This window comes from Pipra filicauda, unplaced genomic scaffold, assembly GCF_003945595.2.
Source record: "Pipra filicauda isolate LSUMZ 115617 unplaced genomic scaffold, ASM394559v2 scaffold41_size5083284_pilon, whole genome shotgun sequence".
NCBI classification, from domain to species: Eukaryota; Metazoa; Chordata; class Aves; order Passeriformes; family Pipridae; genus Pipra; species Pipra filicauda.
Window position 1 is genome coordinate 4,071,105 of NW_024104554.1, and position 16,964 is coordinate 4,088,068.

The window sequence follows — 16,964 nt, forward strand, 5'->3', positions numbered from 1 at the left end:
CAGTCTCTTTTCCTAACCTTTCTACAGTCTACAAGATTATAATCAAAATTGCATACTACAGTAAACATATTAGCTAACTAGCTGATTTGCATTTTTGTTATAGGAATATTATAGCTCCAGGATCTAATTCTTAAGATGCCCAAGGACAACAAATCTGCATGTCAAGAACATACAAGAGCCAAAGCATTTTATAACAATCTTATTATCAAAACAATTCTCTACCTGAATGCAAAATTCAGACTTGATGTTCTTTACCTGGTGACTCAAAGTATCTAAGAGTAACTTCCTGAGTTTTCACTTCTCCAGCCACATTTTTTGCCATACACTGGTAAATGCCTTGATCTGTTTCTTGAGTATTCTGAATCATCAATGTGCCATCATCTAGCAAGTTTAGACGGGAATCTTCTTTCATACTGAGTTCATTACTGTGAAGAAAAGAATCTGCTGGAGTTAAACCTTTAAATCACAAGCACAGAAAACTGCCAAATAATAAAACCCAACAGATAAATGAGCCAAAATAACTTGGGGGAATTTAATTTGTTAAGTAAAATAATAGAATTTTGCATTTTCTCCTAATGAGAAGAAGAGGAAAAACAAAAAATGAAACAATTTTGCTTATGCAAGTATTACATCTTCAAAATAAAAAGCTAAAATACTTTTATGAGTAAAAGCTTACAGGGGAAAAAAGTGAACAAAACAGACATACCTGATCTCATTTTTCTTTAAGGCTGTTCTAGCTGGCAAAACAATTTAAACTGTTTCCACTGGAAGTATATCATGTAAGTTCAACACTCAAGATACTTTCTACTAGGAGAGAGGTTAGTTGCTATAAAACCATCTTTGTACCAACCTCTCCCTGGATTGTTTAAGGAGCACCAATGAACCTGATTATAATTTGTATTGGTTTAAAATATAAATTAAGATCAGGTCTTCAGATTATGTCATGGATGCATTTCTGTGACATTAACTAAGAAGTCTTAGGGCGTTTTATTAAAGGAACTGTTTCTCAGTTCACTCCTCACTACATGATGAATAAAGAACAGGGGAGGAATGAGTTCTCACCTCCTATGTACAAAACCCAGTCTACTGATCTATTCAACATACTGCTCAACAGGTCAATGGCTTTTGACTGAAATCTTGATATACTCAGCTACCTTGCAAAGAGCTTTGCTCTCATTCATGCAGCCAGGAAACAAGCCAGAGTCAATAATCCCACACCCCAAGCTAGAATTTCTTCTTAAAACTCTTTCATATGTGTATTCTGAATACATGTTTTCTTTGTTTATTATAAAAAGTACATGAGCCAAAGAAAATTTTAATGAAATAATTACGCCATCCAAGTTCAAGTCTCTGTTCTTTACATACTCCATAAATCCTGAACCTTTGTTGCACACGGGGTTCTCACTGACTTTAGCAAAAAACTACAGGACCAGGACTCTATATCATTCCATTTTATCAGAATCTAACAAGCTAAAATGCTTTACATAAAATGTGAGGAAATTTATATTACCGATCAGGTTCTCCATTTGTGTAAGAGCATTATTAAGCCAAAGTCTGATTAGCTAGTGGTAAACTTACAATCCACGAGTCCATTGTAAATTCACACCACTTTAAGGAGGGTGACGTGCTGCCACATGGCTGTTTCAGCTGTGCTGTGCCCAGTGCTGCTGGAGGGAGCCAGGCTCTGGGCACAGCTTGAGCAGACACCCTGCAGCAGGCTGGCCCTTGTACTGCTGAAAGACAGTCATCCTTTATGGAACCTTCTTTCCATTCCCTAAGCAGCGAGGAGAAGCAATGGAGCAGGCTGCCCATACAGCTTGTGCCGCCTCCAGCCATAGAGGTTTTTAAGACCCATCTGGATAAAACAGAGTGGTATAATCCTGCTTTGAGCAGATGACTGCACTGGAGACCTTCTCTGACCTGAATTACCCTATTCCTATAAATACTTACCTGCCCTCCATGTACCTGGAATTTGACCTCTCTTTCTCCTCTTCTGGAATGGAGCTTGGAAAAAAGCTACCTCCGAAGAGCTGGGGCTCAAGGAAGACCTAACTCTTATCCAGCTCAACTCCTATAAAAAAGAAGCTTTTGCTTTGCCTCAAAACATATGCAAACACTAAGTAATCTATAGACTGTACATGCAACATGTACACATTGGATTGACTGGTACTTATACGTAAAATGACTCAGTATTACAGGGGTGAGCAGCTTTGCAGGTATAGTTACTACTGAACACCTTACAAATAGTACTAGAGTAATAAAATAATATTTTCTAAAGTTATCAGCTCTTAAGTGTTTAGATCTACTAATAAAAAAGATACAGGCCATTATTACTTCATATGCTTATTAATTATAAGATGTTTCTGCTGTAACAATTCCTTGAGCATGTGGACAAGCACCCAGAAATGTACATGAAACACACACACACAGACAGGCAAACCTACTTACATCAAGTTTCTCTCTTCCTTTTTTCAACTTACTTGTTTCGAAGCCAGATAATTTCTGGTTTAGGATTGCCTTCAGCCCTGCAAGTGAAGTACACTGTATTCCCTGAGGTAACGTCCACATCCTGAGGCTCTGATGTAATTCTTGGCCTCTCTGTATCAACAATAAAACATACAAGAAACTCTTACTTGTTTTAAAACTATTAAAAAAAACAGTAAATAAAAAGATTTCCACACACCTTGTAAAAAAATAGTTTTCACAAATGCTTTAACTTAAAATATGTATATGTTTAATCAGGATTAAATGCACTTTTCCTGATCCAAAAGTGACTGTGGGATTACTGATCTCCTCCATTGTTCCTTAGGACCTTTTAGCAGACTGGAAATAGATTGTGCAAATTTGTATCAGGTTCTAAAGTGGCTGTTTTATTTATTTTAACAGAGACTCAATTTGCCTATGAAGGAAAAACTTTAGAGCAGCAAGCACAAGTGCCATTTAAAATAACTTCCTCTAGATAAGTATCAACGCCTAACTTGCCTCTGACAGAATAATTTGTACAGCTTACTTCCTGCAGTTTCCATATTCAGGCTCCTTAGATGTGCAGAGAGCTGGTAGGATGCCATGTGAATTCTTCTTGCACCAAATTCCCTTTGTACTACCTATTTCAAGAACCTTGTAGATGCTTATGATCATAATTTTCATGATCAGAATTATATCCAACACATAACCAAAAGGACAATTCACTTATTTTATACCTCGGCTTCAACAGGTGGTTGGGCAGGCAAATGATCATAGCTTGAACAAAAATCACAGAATCACAGAATATGAGGAATTGAAAGGGACTCATGAGAATCATTGAGTCCAACTCCTGGCCCCGCACAGGACCATCCCCAAGAGTCACACCATGTGCCTGAGACTATTGCCAAATGCTTCTTGAACTCTGTTAGGCTTGGGGCTGTGACCACTCTCCTGAAGAGCCTGTTCCAGCGCCCAACCACTCTCTGGAGGTGAAGAACCTTTTCTCTAACATCCAACCCTAAACCTCCCCTGACACAGTTTCAGGCCATTCCCTCGGATTCTGTCACTGGTCACCACAGAGAAGAGATCAGTGCCTGCCCCTTATTTTCCCCTCATGAGGAAGTTGTAGACTGCAATGAGGTCTCCCCTCAGTCTCCTCTTCTCCAGGCTGAACAGACCAAGTGACTGTAGCCACTCCTCATATGGCTTCCCCTCAAGGCCCTTCACCATGTTCGTTGCCCTCCTTTGGACACTCTCTAAGAAGTTATTATCTTTCTTATATTGTGGTGCCCAAAACTGCACAAAATGTTCAACGCCGGGTGAAGCCACCCCAGTGCAGAGCAGAGCAGGACAATCCCCTCCTTTGACCGGTTGGTGATGCTTTGCCTGATGCCCCCCAGGACATGGTTGGCCTTCCTGGCTGCCAGGGCACTTCTCACTCATATTCAACTTGCCATCAACTGGGACCCCGAGGTCCCTTTCCATGGCACTGCTTTCCAGCATCTCATTCCCCACTCTGTACATACATCCAGGGCTGCCCCATCCCAGGTACAGAATCCGGTACTTCCCCTTGTTGAACTTCATGTGGTTGGTGATTGCCCAGTCCTCTAATTTGTCAAGGTCTCTCTGCAGGGCCTCTCTGCCTTCAAGGGAGTCAACAGCTCCTCCTAGTTTTGTGTCATCTGCAAACTTGCTTAGTATCCCTTTCAGTCCTGTGTCCAAGTCATTTATGAAGGTGTTGAAGAGCACAGGGCCTAAGATGGAGCCCTGTGGAACCCCACTAGTGACAGGTCTCCAGTCTGATGTTCCCCCATTCACTATTACCCCCTGTGCTTGACCCATGAGCCAATTGCTCACCAACTGCATGATGTGTTTATCCAGCTGTGTGCTGGAAATTTTGTCCAGAAGGATCCTGTGAGAGAGAGTATTGAAAGCTTTACTGAAATCCAAATCTGCATTTTGATTTCAGGACACAAGAGGTGCTGCGCTGAACCCCAGGGTGCCCATGGGGCCAAGTTTTTGCACCCCTAAGGAATACAGACAAACAAAAGGATTACAAAGGTGTTTATTCATTAATCCTCAGTGACAGAGGATTTCAGTGCCTGTGTGGGGCACTCCTTATAACTCGCTGTGGTTTGAAGCTGGCTCCCTGCCAAATCTCCAAACCTCAACACAAGAACTCCCCCCCCGCCTCCTGAACCAAGGGAAAAGAAATAAAAACCAAGAGAACCAAAACGAGAGAGAGACAGCTAAAGCAATATATATAAATATATTTACACTTATATTACAGTTATATACAATTGAAATATATATATACAATTTCAGAAGGAAAAGGGAAAGGGAAGGGGGAGGGGGAAGGAAGAAAAAAGAACAAAATCAATATACATGATTATTAGCCCAAGATCTAGTAACTAAAAGAATTAGCAAAAGAATATCTTACTACTCTCCTTGGGAAAACAGAAAGTCGCGCTGGAACAACTGCCAACAACCTCTGTCTCCCAAGGTTGGAAAGGCCTTACCAGACCTCACTCCCCAAGCACGACAGACTCAACAGCAGGGAAACCTGCACCTCCAAGCCGCCGGAAGGAAAGAGGGCAAAGGCCTTTCCTCCCTTCTTCTTATACCCTGGCTTACGTAAAAATCGTAGGGAATACTGGGAAAATCTGGGCACTTCCTTGGTTACAAACTAGTCACCAAGGAAGGCCTAGACTAAACTACCACATAACTATATATGAGTAAAAAATAAATTCAGTAGCTCAACCCTGATTCCAACAATATCAACAAAATTTTAACAGCAAGAACTGTGTCATAAGGTGCAGTTCAGTAAAGCTTCTTTGTTTCTTTTCCCTTCCATAAAAGGAATAAAGGATAACAAACAGTATTAATGCAACACCAAAGACCCTAGCTGAAAATCTGGTTATGATCAAAACTGAAATATAAAAAGGAAAATTAAACTCCTTCAGGATAATCACATTTAGCTCCTCAAGGAGAAATTTCAAATATGGATGTATTTGTTTCATTAAAGACGGGTCGAGGGGTAAAAGCAATCAATTCTGTCAGAAACACACAGAAATAAAGAAGAAACAGAGGGATATTTCTTATTAACCAGAGGTGGCCACTGTTATCAAATAGAATAGAATAAAAAAAATACAGATTAGATACACCTAACACGTTAAAGAAGCCATCGGGAAGTGGCAAACTCACCACAGTTCAGTTCTTCTGGTGTTATCGTGGCCACTGATCTTCCCTGAATCCTTCTTGGGTACTCACAGGTAGCTGCTGCTTGAGCATTACCCGATTCTGCGTACGTCTTCAACAGCTCCGCCAGCCACAGGATTTCACAGTCACAGTGAAGAGCGTTTGAATCCAAACGCCTGCACAAAACACGAAGCAGTCACAAGTCTGTTAGCAAGCTTCGACTATTTTGCAAGGATCAACATGGTTTGTAAAGGGAGCAAGGCCTTTATCTGTGAATACAATGGGCAAAACGCAGTGCAGGTGATGGTTACTTGCTTATAGGCACTCTGGTAGCCTTTATTAGAAAAATGTGTATTATTTTTACTGCACAGGCAGTAAAAATCACAGAATACATCTAAACATCACAGTAAGCATCTACAATGTTACTTTTTAATCCTCGCATTTAGTGAATAAATCAGATTTTATTTAGATGTTATTCAAAGTTTGCTTAAATAAGGAACTTATACCGTTCTCCCTACATTTTGTCTGTTTAATACTTATTAGTGCAGCAACTTCACAGCTACCCTGACATTTTTACTTCTCATTTTGCTGATCAGGCAAATGAGACAAAGACCCACAGTTTTATTTCAGCATTAAGCTCTCATTGAGTTCAGAGGGTCAATGTTGTAAAACATTTGCCTATTGCAGATAACGAGAACCTATAAATTCTGTTGACTTTCTTTCCAGTAGTGAAGTGCCCTGTTACTACACTGAGCACTGCACCTTCTGGTAGAGGGCCCTGTAGGAAAGAAAACATTAAGTACAGAAATCTGTACTAGTCTAAATATATCTGTATCTAGACTAGAAACAAAACTGCAAAACTGTTTGGTTTATCTTTGGGGGAAGTAAACTTTTAGATCATTTTGTCTTTTACTATTTCTCTTAACCTCTTGCACAAATGCCCACATATAGTTTCTTCTCTGTTCTCCTATGAAAATCAGACACAAACAAGCAAAACTATTCTAAAAGTCACTGTACAGATGTCTCCCACTATGTCAGATGTTAATGGTAAAATTTAATCTGGAACTCAAAAGTCAGGGTGTGACTTTCAGGGTTAAGTTGCCCCAAGCCAGAGGACACCAGGTCAGTGTAGCCCAGTGTCCTCTTCCACTAGCAACCACTACTAAATTTCCCCTCTGCATAGGAATTATGTAAAGAGCCCTCCTTTTCTGTTTCATTTGAACTACAGAAGAATCTAAGGAAGGTATGAGTGGAGCAGCTACTACTGGAAGGTGCATACATCATCAAAATTTACAGTGCTCTGACTTTCACAGTTGGAGGTGTGATTTCACGACTATTAAACCAACAGAACCACCTTCCTGTTGCGTCCCTTGCAATCTCTTTTCTCGGTGGAGATTGTGCTGCAACTCACTGCACTGCACAGCCTCAGCAGTCCTCCTGGAAAGGTGGGTATGAATGCATGACTACCTTTCTCAAAACAGCAGTCTGGGATAATTTAACAAATATTTATCAGTGGAGATCCAAAGTGAAAGGCAGAAAACCCTCTGAAAGTCATCTTACAATGGTACTCATTCAGTTCAAGTTTTCAAATGTTACTGAGGGACTAAAAACCCTCTAGTTTTCCAAGATAATGTCATTTCAAGAAGAAATGGCTTCTGGAGTTGCTTGAAGTATATAAGCTATAAGAATGGAAAGTAATATTTATATTCTTAAATCATTGAGCACCTTTTTATAACCATGCTTTTAGGATCAAATAAGGACAAGTAAACCAAAAGAAAACACCAAATTATCAAATATTGAAAGACATCACAGAAGGATCACCCAGTAAGACATAGACAAGAGGAGGGGAAAAAACCCAAAATAAAACCCAAAGAACAATCCATATATTATTTAGTCTATAAAACAAGACCACATGATTACAAATAATCCCAATATAGGAAATAAACTTTAGTCAGACACTAAAGACAGTAAGATATGAGGCAATGGTCTCAAACTATGCACATAAACAACTGGAGCACAGTTTACGAAAAAAATACTTAATATTTAAAACAATTAAACCATGAACGGCATTTACAAGGAAGACAAATATTGCAAGAGGAGAGACAGTCTAATTGGGTTATTTAAACTTTCTTTAGTTGGGTAAGAATTCAATTTACTTACAGTCTCTTCATAGATTCTAAGTGACTAAATGTTCCAGGAATCAAATGAGCTATTCTGTTGTTATGCAAAAATCTGTTAAAAACATAGAAATATGCATGTAATAATTCAGATTTTGAGATGTACTCGTTTCATTTACATTCTTCCAGAAGTATTTCGAGAAAAAGTAGTCCTAGAAAATTTAAAAAAAAAAAAACAAAAACCTTTTTCAGCAACTAATTGGGTACTGTTTTTTAAAGTGGCCTCCAAGGTGTAATTATGTCCGTATGGGGAAAAAGAACCCATAAGTAACTAAAAGGAAGGGAGTTCATAAGCATTCAAATGAGAAATTAAAAAAAATACTTATCTTCTAATTCTTCATTCATAACATTTGTTTTAGGCCAAACATTGATCACAGCTCTTTAGAAAATAGTTTTGCAATAGAAAAATAAACCACATGCAATGCTCACTTATGCATGCTTCTGAGGTCAGCCTCACTATGTAGTACTTACAGTATAAAGTTTAGATTAAAAGTAACCCATGGCAATGATAAAATGCTATTTTCCAGTTTCAAACACTTGATTTAATTCAAACAAAAAGCAATCTGACTTCTGAATCTTACCCCAAGAAAAACAAACTTACAGCCTTTCAAGTTTTGGAAGATGAGTAAAGGATTCAGGTTCCAGCGTTTCTATTTGATTAAAGTGCAGATATCTGAAAATATGTTAAACAAAAAGAAGAATACTGTAACAGTTTTCTTAATGAAGATGACATATCTTAAAGAATTTGTTACTGTTTACATACTGTTTACAGTTCTAAATGGCAGTAGTGATGTAGTGCTTAACTTTTTTGTTACCATCTAAATCTCATACTTGAATCTGAGAAATACAAGAGTTTGCAGATCACTGTGTAGAGCAGGGGTGCGTGTGTGTGTACACGTACATGGGCAAAAAAAAATTGTTTGAAAACCATTGCTTTGGCAGTTTTGGAGATAATACTTTGAAAACTCTTTTGCCAAGTGTGATTTTCATTAGTATGCATACTTGAAAAAAATGTATCGAGAAAAGAAAATTGTTATTTTTTTTACAGGAAAAATATTGGAGGCTGTTTAGAAAACATTCACAGTTTCCAACAGAATAACATTTTTAGGGGACAACTGTTTTCATTTCAGTGAGTGAAAAGTTCAGATGATGATGAGAAATAAGCTTCTCTAGTCCAGGAACACAAGTATTTAAAGTATTAATGCTCTCAAAAGGCAAATTTGTAACATAAACCCAAGTTTGACTAATTTGACTTTATACAAAAGGCTACCCAGCAACTGGTATACAATTAACCACCACAGCTGTGCTCTATTTGATGCTCTGTTGATGCTTATGTAAGCTATTAATATTACACAGTAACAAATATTACACAGCTGTTACTCCTGTAAAACTGAAAATTAACACAAGATAGTTAACCAGACTATTAATCTGTAACTGTTGTGAAAAAGGACTGCAAATGCAGGATCATTCCAGCATTGACTATATTGTGGAGGTACTCCATAACCTTGCAGATAAGAAAACAAGATGAAATAGATAAGACTGGCACAAGTAACTGTGAAAATTATTTATAGACTTTGGATTCTGATTATATCCAAATGTATTCGAAACTCCTAAAATTTCCTGTTTGGCTTCTGACAAACCCAGGAACATCTGGAGAATGTGCATATACAGAAATCACTGCAATCTGAAGAAAGAACAAGCCCATGATTTAAAACCAAAAAGGACAACTCAGAGCCCAGTATTTCCTGAAAAATTAATCCTTCAGCATGAAAACGTCAAGAACGTGGGAATTCACTTGTGCTGAAACACCGCATGTGCTCTACTCCCCGATCTGAGCCAAAAGGTCACTGCAGAGCAAGGAAAGCGGGAAGAAGCGGTGATTACGGCAGAGTCCTTGCAGTGAGCTCTGGAAGGCATGTGCAGCAGGGAAGCCAGGCACGTGCCTGGCAGCCTCCCAGACTCCTGCCAGCAGCAGCACGGCCAAGCGCGAGCCAGCGAGCAATGCCAGGGAGCAGTGAATGGGGACCACAGAAAAAGCCAATAAATCAGCACGGGTGTGATCAGGCACGTCACAGTGTCAAGTCTGCCTACTGCCAGTGCAACACGTGGCCATGTAGTGTATTGAGCATAGAGTATGATCTTGTTTGCATAAGGAAACAAGTCCATCACTATGCTATGACTGCCAGTTTTCATCTCTCTTTTGAAAATACAGGCCAATTTCTTCTAAATTAAAAAGAAAGATATCTCGGAGACAGATATTTCCTGCAAGGTTCATTTGAATTGCCAGCAGAGAGGAGAGAAACCCTAAAGTCCATCCCTGAGGAAGGACCAGCTGATATCTGCCCCATGGGCAAGGCCCGGCTGTGAGGTGGGCAGGCACAGCTTGCCAGGAGCCAGGGCTCTGCTCATTCACGCCCCAGCATCAGCAGCATTTGGGAGGGGGCAAGGCAAGGTAGGGATCACTGCAATGAAAGAGGATGAAGGGAAATACCAGGCACAACTATAGGGTTCACTACTTCTTCTGATGCAGCTTTGATTTTGGAAAAAATTACATCCGCTACTCCTTGTGCAGGCAACAGTGATTTTTTCCTTTTTAACTTTGTTAATTCTACTTGCATTTTTTTGCTTCATGACCACCTTGCAAACATCTCTCTTTATATTCCCAATAAATTAATCTCTAATACTTCTTTGGCATTGACAAGGAAAGATTTATAGGTACAAGTAACAGCTCTTATGAGAACAACAAAAAACATTGGCAAAAGCAGATACATGGAGGCACAAATCCCCTTCTTCAGGGCCATGAATCGGAAGTGAAATAAGCAAAGGGCGAAAAAGGAAGAACACCTCTCTCCAATGGTTTAAGTGATGCATACATCACGAAACTCAAAGCAACAGCTCACAGGAGCAGTTTAGTATCAAGACTACTATACTTAAAAATGGAATGAATACTTTATGTGCCTGAAAACTCACCTGGTTTTTCCAACCAAATTAAAAAATATTTTTATTATAAACCTTGTCTTGTTTACAACCTCAAATCATCACAGATACAAATAATTCAGGTGCTGAAGCACATCACAACAGTTAATTTTCCTCATCAGATATCATGCTGTCTAAAGCAGCTCAAAAAAACAAATCATGAGTTCCAGCCTATCCTAGTTAGAACAACTGGGACTGATTCATCACTGGATGGGTATAGCCCAAAACTGTGTATTCTATGGCCCTCCATGCCATTTCCCAGGAACTGCTGTCGGGGGGGGGGGGGGGGGGGTTGCCTGTGGGGGGGATGTTTCTGTCCTCATACCCTTTTATGGAATTCCCTGCTCTGAGCATCCTCATACCCTTTTATGGAATTCCCCGTTTTGAGGGAAGGATTGACCATTCCTGCCTGAACTGGAGAATATATATACCTGGAGTTTCAGAACCTTTCTACAGCTCGTGGGATCCAGAGGAAGACTACAGCTCACCGCTCTCAACCAGACTGAGACCACCACCCTCAACTGGACTGCAATCACCACTTTTGACCAGACTGCAACAGCTCTCCCACCAGCAGGTTTTTCCCCTCTCCCTTTACTTTGGACTCAAGGGGGGGCCCAAAGAACACTCTTTGGTTCATGCCCCAGGGTGCTGGGTTATACATTTGGGTTTTGTGGGTTAAGACCAATTGTTTGTTTGTATAATTGTACTTATTGTATTATTTTAATAAATTGTTATTCTGACTTATAATCTCTCCTTATAATTTCCCCTGCTGGTTAACTCTTAAACCAGCACACAGCCGGAAAATACTCTTAAGTGCTTCATATTAGTTGGGCTAAACAAGTTAGTTGCGTTTTGCAGGTCTTTAAATTATGACTTAAAGAAGTCCTGAGCAACTTGTCATACAACTTAAATATCTGGTCAAAATAATTAGCAACAAGTGTAATTCAAAGTAAAGAGATGTAGAAACTAGATTGCATTGTAAGTCTAAAATACAAAGAATAAAAAAGTCCTTGGCATTATGACCTATATTTTAATAATTTTTTATCACTTAGGTTTATCACTTTCATTATGTTCTTCTATGTACCGCATTAATTTATTTTAAAACATATTTTAATATTTTAATTCATATAATAACTCCTTGGATTTGAAAGTCACTTCAAAGGCAATTATATTTGGGAAATAATCTCACTCTAATGTACCTTCATAGGCATCTTTTATGTTCAGATTACAAAATGCTCTAAAAATAGTAGTATCATGTAATAAAGTTGACATTAAAAAGACTTTCAGAATGAAAATTTATAGAAATAGCATGGAACAGTGATTTTTAAATACACATGTCTTTCTTTTTTCATTCTAAATTCACTATTAAGAATGAAACAGAAGGAAAAGAAATACTTATAAGAAAAAAAAGTCCAAACCAAACACTCATAGACGAAGATAAAGATTTTATCAAATAAACATGGCATAGATTTTCTCTTTCTTATTATTAATCTTGGAGGATGAAAATTTACAGTAAAATTCAGTCCCAGTGGTATTTTTCACAGCACTGAATTTAGAATTATATCTTCTGTAGCTTTGTATTTTTTGGGGGGAGTACTTTTATCATATATGCCAACTGTTCATTCCTAATAGTATCACCACATTTTAGGGGAAGTACTTACCAATCCATCAGCCAAGTAGGTTCTGAATTTAAATAGCATGTTTGCTATTTAGATTATTTGAAAGAGAATTAACAAACATGTATTTCCCACATTTATCAAAGAGCCTTCCCTGCCCAGGGAAAAGAAGTAGCAGCCTTAAACCACAAGGAAAGGGATTTAAATGTGTGTTATGGTAATGATACAAAATACTAGAACAGGATACTTAAGGAGATTACGAAATCCTCTCCTTGAAGACTTTTTAAATAAGGCTAGACAAATATCTGTTTCCGGTTTGTTGTCCCTAGCTGATCTTCTTTTAGAATAGTAAGGATGTACTTCTCAAGGCCCCTCTCATAACTTTTGGGTTTGTTTGTTTATCAATTAATTCTCTTTCATTACTCCTTACCATAGGTGTTTTTAGCAGCAACTTTACAGAGGCTCCACTGTGTTAAATGTCCATAACTGCTGACATAGTTAAGCAAAAATCAGAAATTCTTTGTAGTATAAAACTTAAAAAAATATTTAGCAACTTTTCAAAGCTGAAAATTGAATCAAGGGGGAAAAAAATGATATAACAAGCTGCATCACTTACATATAAGTTAATGTTTTTGTCCGTTAATTTCCTCCCCAAACACGTTCATGTGTACACGAACTAGAGCATAACTCTAGTAAGAGCTTATAAAGAGCAAAATTAGTATGTTAATATGAAAGTTAAAAGAAAATGCGTAACTAGTATTCCACTAAGATTAGGTAAACAGATTTAAATAGTTCCATTAACTGTCCAGTTAAGGACTGCAGAGTACACTTTTTGTCCCTGATACATACGGCTCTTAAGCTGACCACAAAAAATACAACAGATATTTGGAAGAAAAGCACTGTACACACATATGGAAAGGGACTGCATTTAGAGCTAGATCTTGGGATCCAAATTCGTGACCTCGAAAGCCAGGTCTTTGTGACATTTCAGGTGGGATTCAGTTGTCAAACACAGGCATACAGAAGCACATAGCAGTTGTCTAAGCACCAGCACACAGAGGCAGTTTTTGTTGTCTTTTGAGCACTCTGTGCCTTCCGGTTGCTACTCCAAAAAAATGTAAGTTTCCCACAGCTCTGTGATGCATTTGCCAGACCTAAACATATGTCTTGCAGATTTAACAGTGTCTAACCTGGTACTAAGTGGCTACTTTTCATCAGATGACTTTCTCCCTTATGCCCAGCTGTGACTGACAAGTTAGATGAGGAAATACATATGGTTCAGTGTGTTTGAGTATCTAAAATTGCCAATTTTTTCAGAATTTACTCTAGCACAAATGAGTTTTAAGATCTGAATCAAGGATCTTATTCCCTTGGCAGAAATTTCTGAAGGAAAACCTATTTTCACTACATCAGCAGCTAAGAATTCTGCCACAGAGGTTTAAGGAGAAATTTGCCAGCTGCAGTAAATACTGAGGATTTTTTGTCCCTTATATATGCAACAGGCCTCCTAAATCTAACTATATTTAGTTTCTGTCAAATAACAACAACAATCACCAGAAATGTGTTTGCTTTGCTGTTCATTCTGCTTCACTGCAGTAGAAGAAATTATTATGAAACAAGTCTTTCCTTGAAATCTCGACCACAGTATCTACTTCTGAGAACTCTGCTGAGCACTGAGAAGAGCATTTGGCAGAGTCAACACAACCAGTAGCAAAACGCATTTGATAACTTGAGGCCACAGAGGCCTCAAATGCAGAAGCATCAACTGAGTAGTTGATACAGTCTGAAACTGAAGTTAGGACCCTTGGGAACTTGCTTGTCAAGAGTAACTCTAGTCTTGTCAACAGTTTTTCTCCAAAGGTAATGTAATAAAACAGATCCTATAGAGCCAGAACATATTTTTATGCTAAAGATGCATAAATAACAAATCTCTCATAAACTAAAAATCCCAATGAGTACTCTCCATTAAATTTATTTCCATGCCTGCCACTGGCTTTATGTGTTCCCATTTCTCTACCTGGCAAGCCTTCTGTTTAGAATCTGCCCGGGAGAAGGGCTCTAAAAAGCAGTGAGCTCTCTGACATACACCCAGTGGGGAAGTAACTGCCCCCCCTGCCCCAGCAGCTCACCAGACCAACTTAGGTGCTCAAATGACACAAGGGTAGGCACTGGGCAGTAGTTGTGCCAGGCTCCATTTCCACACTTCCCAGCTAGAGATGAGACTCAAACCCTTTTTAAAACTTAATTTCATACAGAATAATGTTGATGTCTCAAAAGTTTGAGCTTAAGCTGATACAGTGTGACATCACTGTGGGCAGAGAGGCTTAACTGCAATCTAGTGGAAAAGTACACTCAGAAGGTGTTACTATTTCAAAGTGATTTATGTTATTCAGTCATAACATAGATCAACAGGAAATAGAGCAAAAGAAAAAAAGGCAAATGTTGCCACTTGCAGCATATAAGGCTCGTGGCATGAGGAAAAATATTCTGGAAACATCAGTACTTCAATAAATGGGCCTCAGTATTTCAAATTCTATACAGAAATTAAGAATTGCTATTAGCATGCAAGTAAGCCCTACCAGTTGCTGTCAATATGCTGCAGTAATCATTTCTGGAGTAAAACAAGGAGGAAAAGTAAGGCATTAAGGAAACAAATTATATATATTATATATATTATGTTTTATAATTAAAACTTTTGTTTTATATAAAAGCTCTTCCTTCAAAAGGCATCTATTGCCCTCTAAAATGAGCATGTATGATTTTGTACAGATTTATAGTAACAAGGAAACTGGTACATATAGAAAACTTGTAATACACTGATACCTTTCAGGAGTTTAAAAATTTATATTCAGCCTCCCAAATTTATACATGACAAAACTCATTGGTCTACTACTGTTATTTGGTACTCAAACTGTGAAACCACTACGTATTTATTTATAGCTCTTTGAATGTATAGCAATGCTTTCTGAGTACAGAATCATAAAGGTTGGAAAAGACCTGTAAGATCATTAAGTCCACCCATCAACTTAGCATCACCACCATGTTCACCATTAAACCATGCCCTCAAAGTGCCATATCTAGTCATTTCTTGAACACTTCCAGGGATGGTGACTCCGCTACTTCCCTGGGCAGCCTATTCCGATGCCTTACAACCCAATCCATTAAAAATTTCTTCCTAATCTCCAATCTAAACATCCCCTGGTGCAACTTGAGGCCATTTCCTCTTGTCCTGTCACTTGTTACCTGAGAGAAGAGACCAATTCCCAACTCGCTAGAATCTCCTTTCAGGTAGTTAGTTATACAGAGCAATAAGGTCTCCATTGAGCTTCATTTTCTCCAAATTAAACAACCCCACTTCCCTCAGTTGTTCCTCATAGGATGTGTGCTCCAGAACCTTCACCAGCTTCATTGCCCTTCTCTGGAGTTGCTCCAGCACCTCAACCTCTTTCTTGTAGTAGTTGTAAAATAAAATATAGTTGAACTTTAGGGAATCCATACAATCGGGTTTTGACATACTAAGGACTGTGTTTTTCATTATTTTTCAATAGAAATTATTCTTCAGTCATTATACAGGAAAAGAAGTATGATTTTAATCAGTCTTTCTAGAGGACATTAATGAAACATCTACATTACAAATTATGAACTTTCTTACTTTTTAAACATCTATATATTGCAAAGATTAACATATAAATAATAGTAAAGTTTTAATTTAAAAATCTATTCTCATTTTCAAATATAATGAAACTGGGTTAAACTTCAAGAGTCTAATTCAGCTTTAGTTATGTTCCATAAAACAAAGTAACTGCTGCAGTCAAAGAAATTGCAATATTACAAAACCTAGAGGAATGAAATAAAGTTCTCTAAGCAATACACATTAGTTTTCAACATTTTCCACAATAATGCTTCTCCTTTTTCAAAGCTATGTGTATGGACACCAGGAATGCAAATCACAAATAAAAGACAAACACAGAAATGAGGACTTTGACACAGAGATCACTTGTGTTTTTTACATGCAAATGATTATGGGGCTCTCTGCCCGACAACCCAGGGAGTGCAGACATGCAGAGCATGCGGGTAGGATGTACGGATCAAGGCGTGCACTTTTCCTCTGCAGGGGAACCATGGAGATGACAGCACAGAAGAGAAAAGGCACTTACAGTTGTTCTAGAGAGGCAAGTCCTTTAAATGCTTGCCTGTCAATTGACTGGATTTCATTCTTGTACAAATAGCTGAAACAAGAAACAATCAGTAATATTAGTACACAAACAAGAGCTACATGAAGGTGGAAAAGAAGAATTGACACGTGAAGACAGTTTTTCAACTGTATATTAGGAAAAAAAATACAAAACAAAAATTAAAATACTCTGTCCTTGAGATTTCATCCCAAATGTCTGCTAAGGAAAAAAAGTCTGGGGCCTTGAAGGCCCTGAGGCTTTAACCCAGATGGTCATGGGCTTCCCAGTGCTTACGGTATTACTTACTGTTTTTTTGTCCCTTGTTTGCTTGATTTATTTGCCAAAAGTCAAAATAAATT

General features: G+C 38.3%; 1 protein-coding gene across 4 annotated transcripts in view; it reads right to left on the reverse strand.

The window, feature by feature from the left end:
- PXDN (peroxidasin) overlaps positions 1 to 16,964 on the reverse strand; it is a 94,898-nt gene that overhangs the window by 43,298 nt on the left and 34,636 nt on the right. For 2 of the 4 annotated variants that reach the window (XM_027726056.2, XM_027726058.2), the window contains exons 4-9: positions 16,588 to 16,659; positions 8,440 to 8,511; positions 7,822 to 7,893; positions 5,668 to 5,837; positions 2,481 to 2,598; positions 256 to 425 (exon numbers count right to left, since the gene is read on the reverse strand). In XM_027726056.2, coding sequence (XP_027581857.1) covers positions 256 to 425; positions 2,481 to 2,598; positions 5,668 to 5,837; positions 7,822 to 7,893; positions 8,440 to 8,511; positions 16,588 to 16,659 — 674 coding nt within the window. Of the gene's footprint in view, positions 1 to 255; positions 442 to 1,950; positions 2,458 to 2,480; positions 2,599 to 5,667; positions 5,838 to 7,821; positions 7,894 to 8,439; positions 8,512 to 16,587; positions 16,660 to 16,964 lie in introns of those variants that run through there. The other 2 variants (XM_027726059.2, XM_039385546.1) reach the window with 2 other exon arrangements.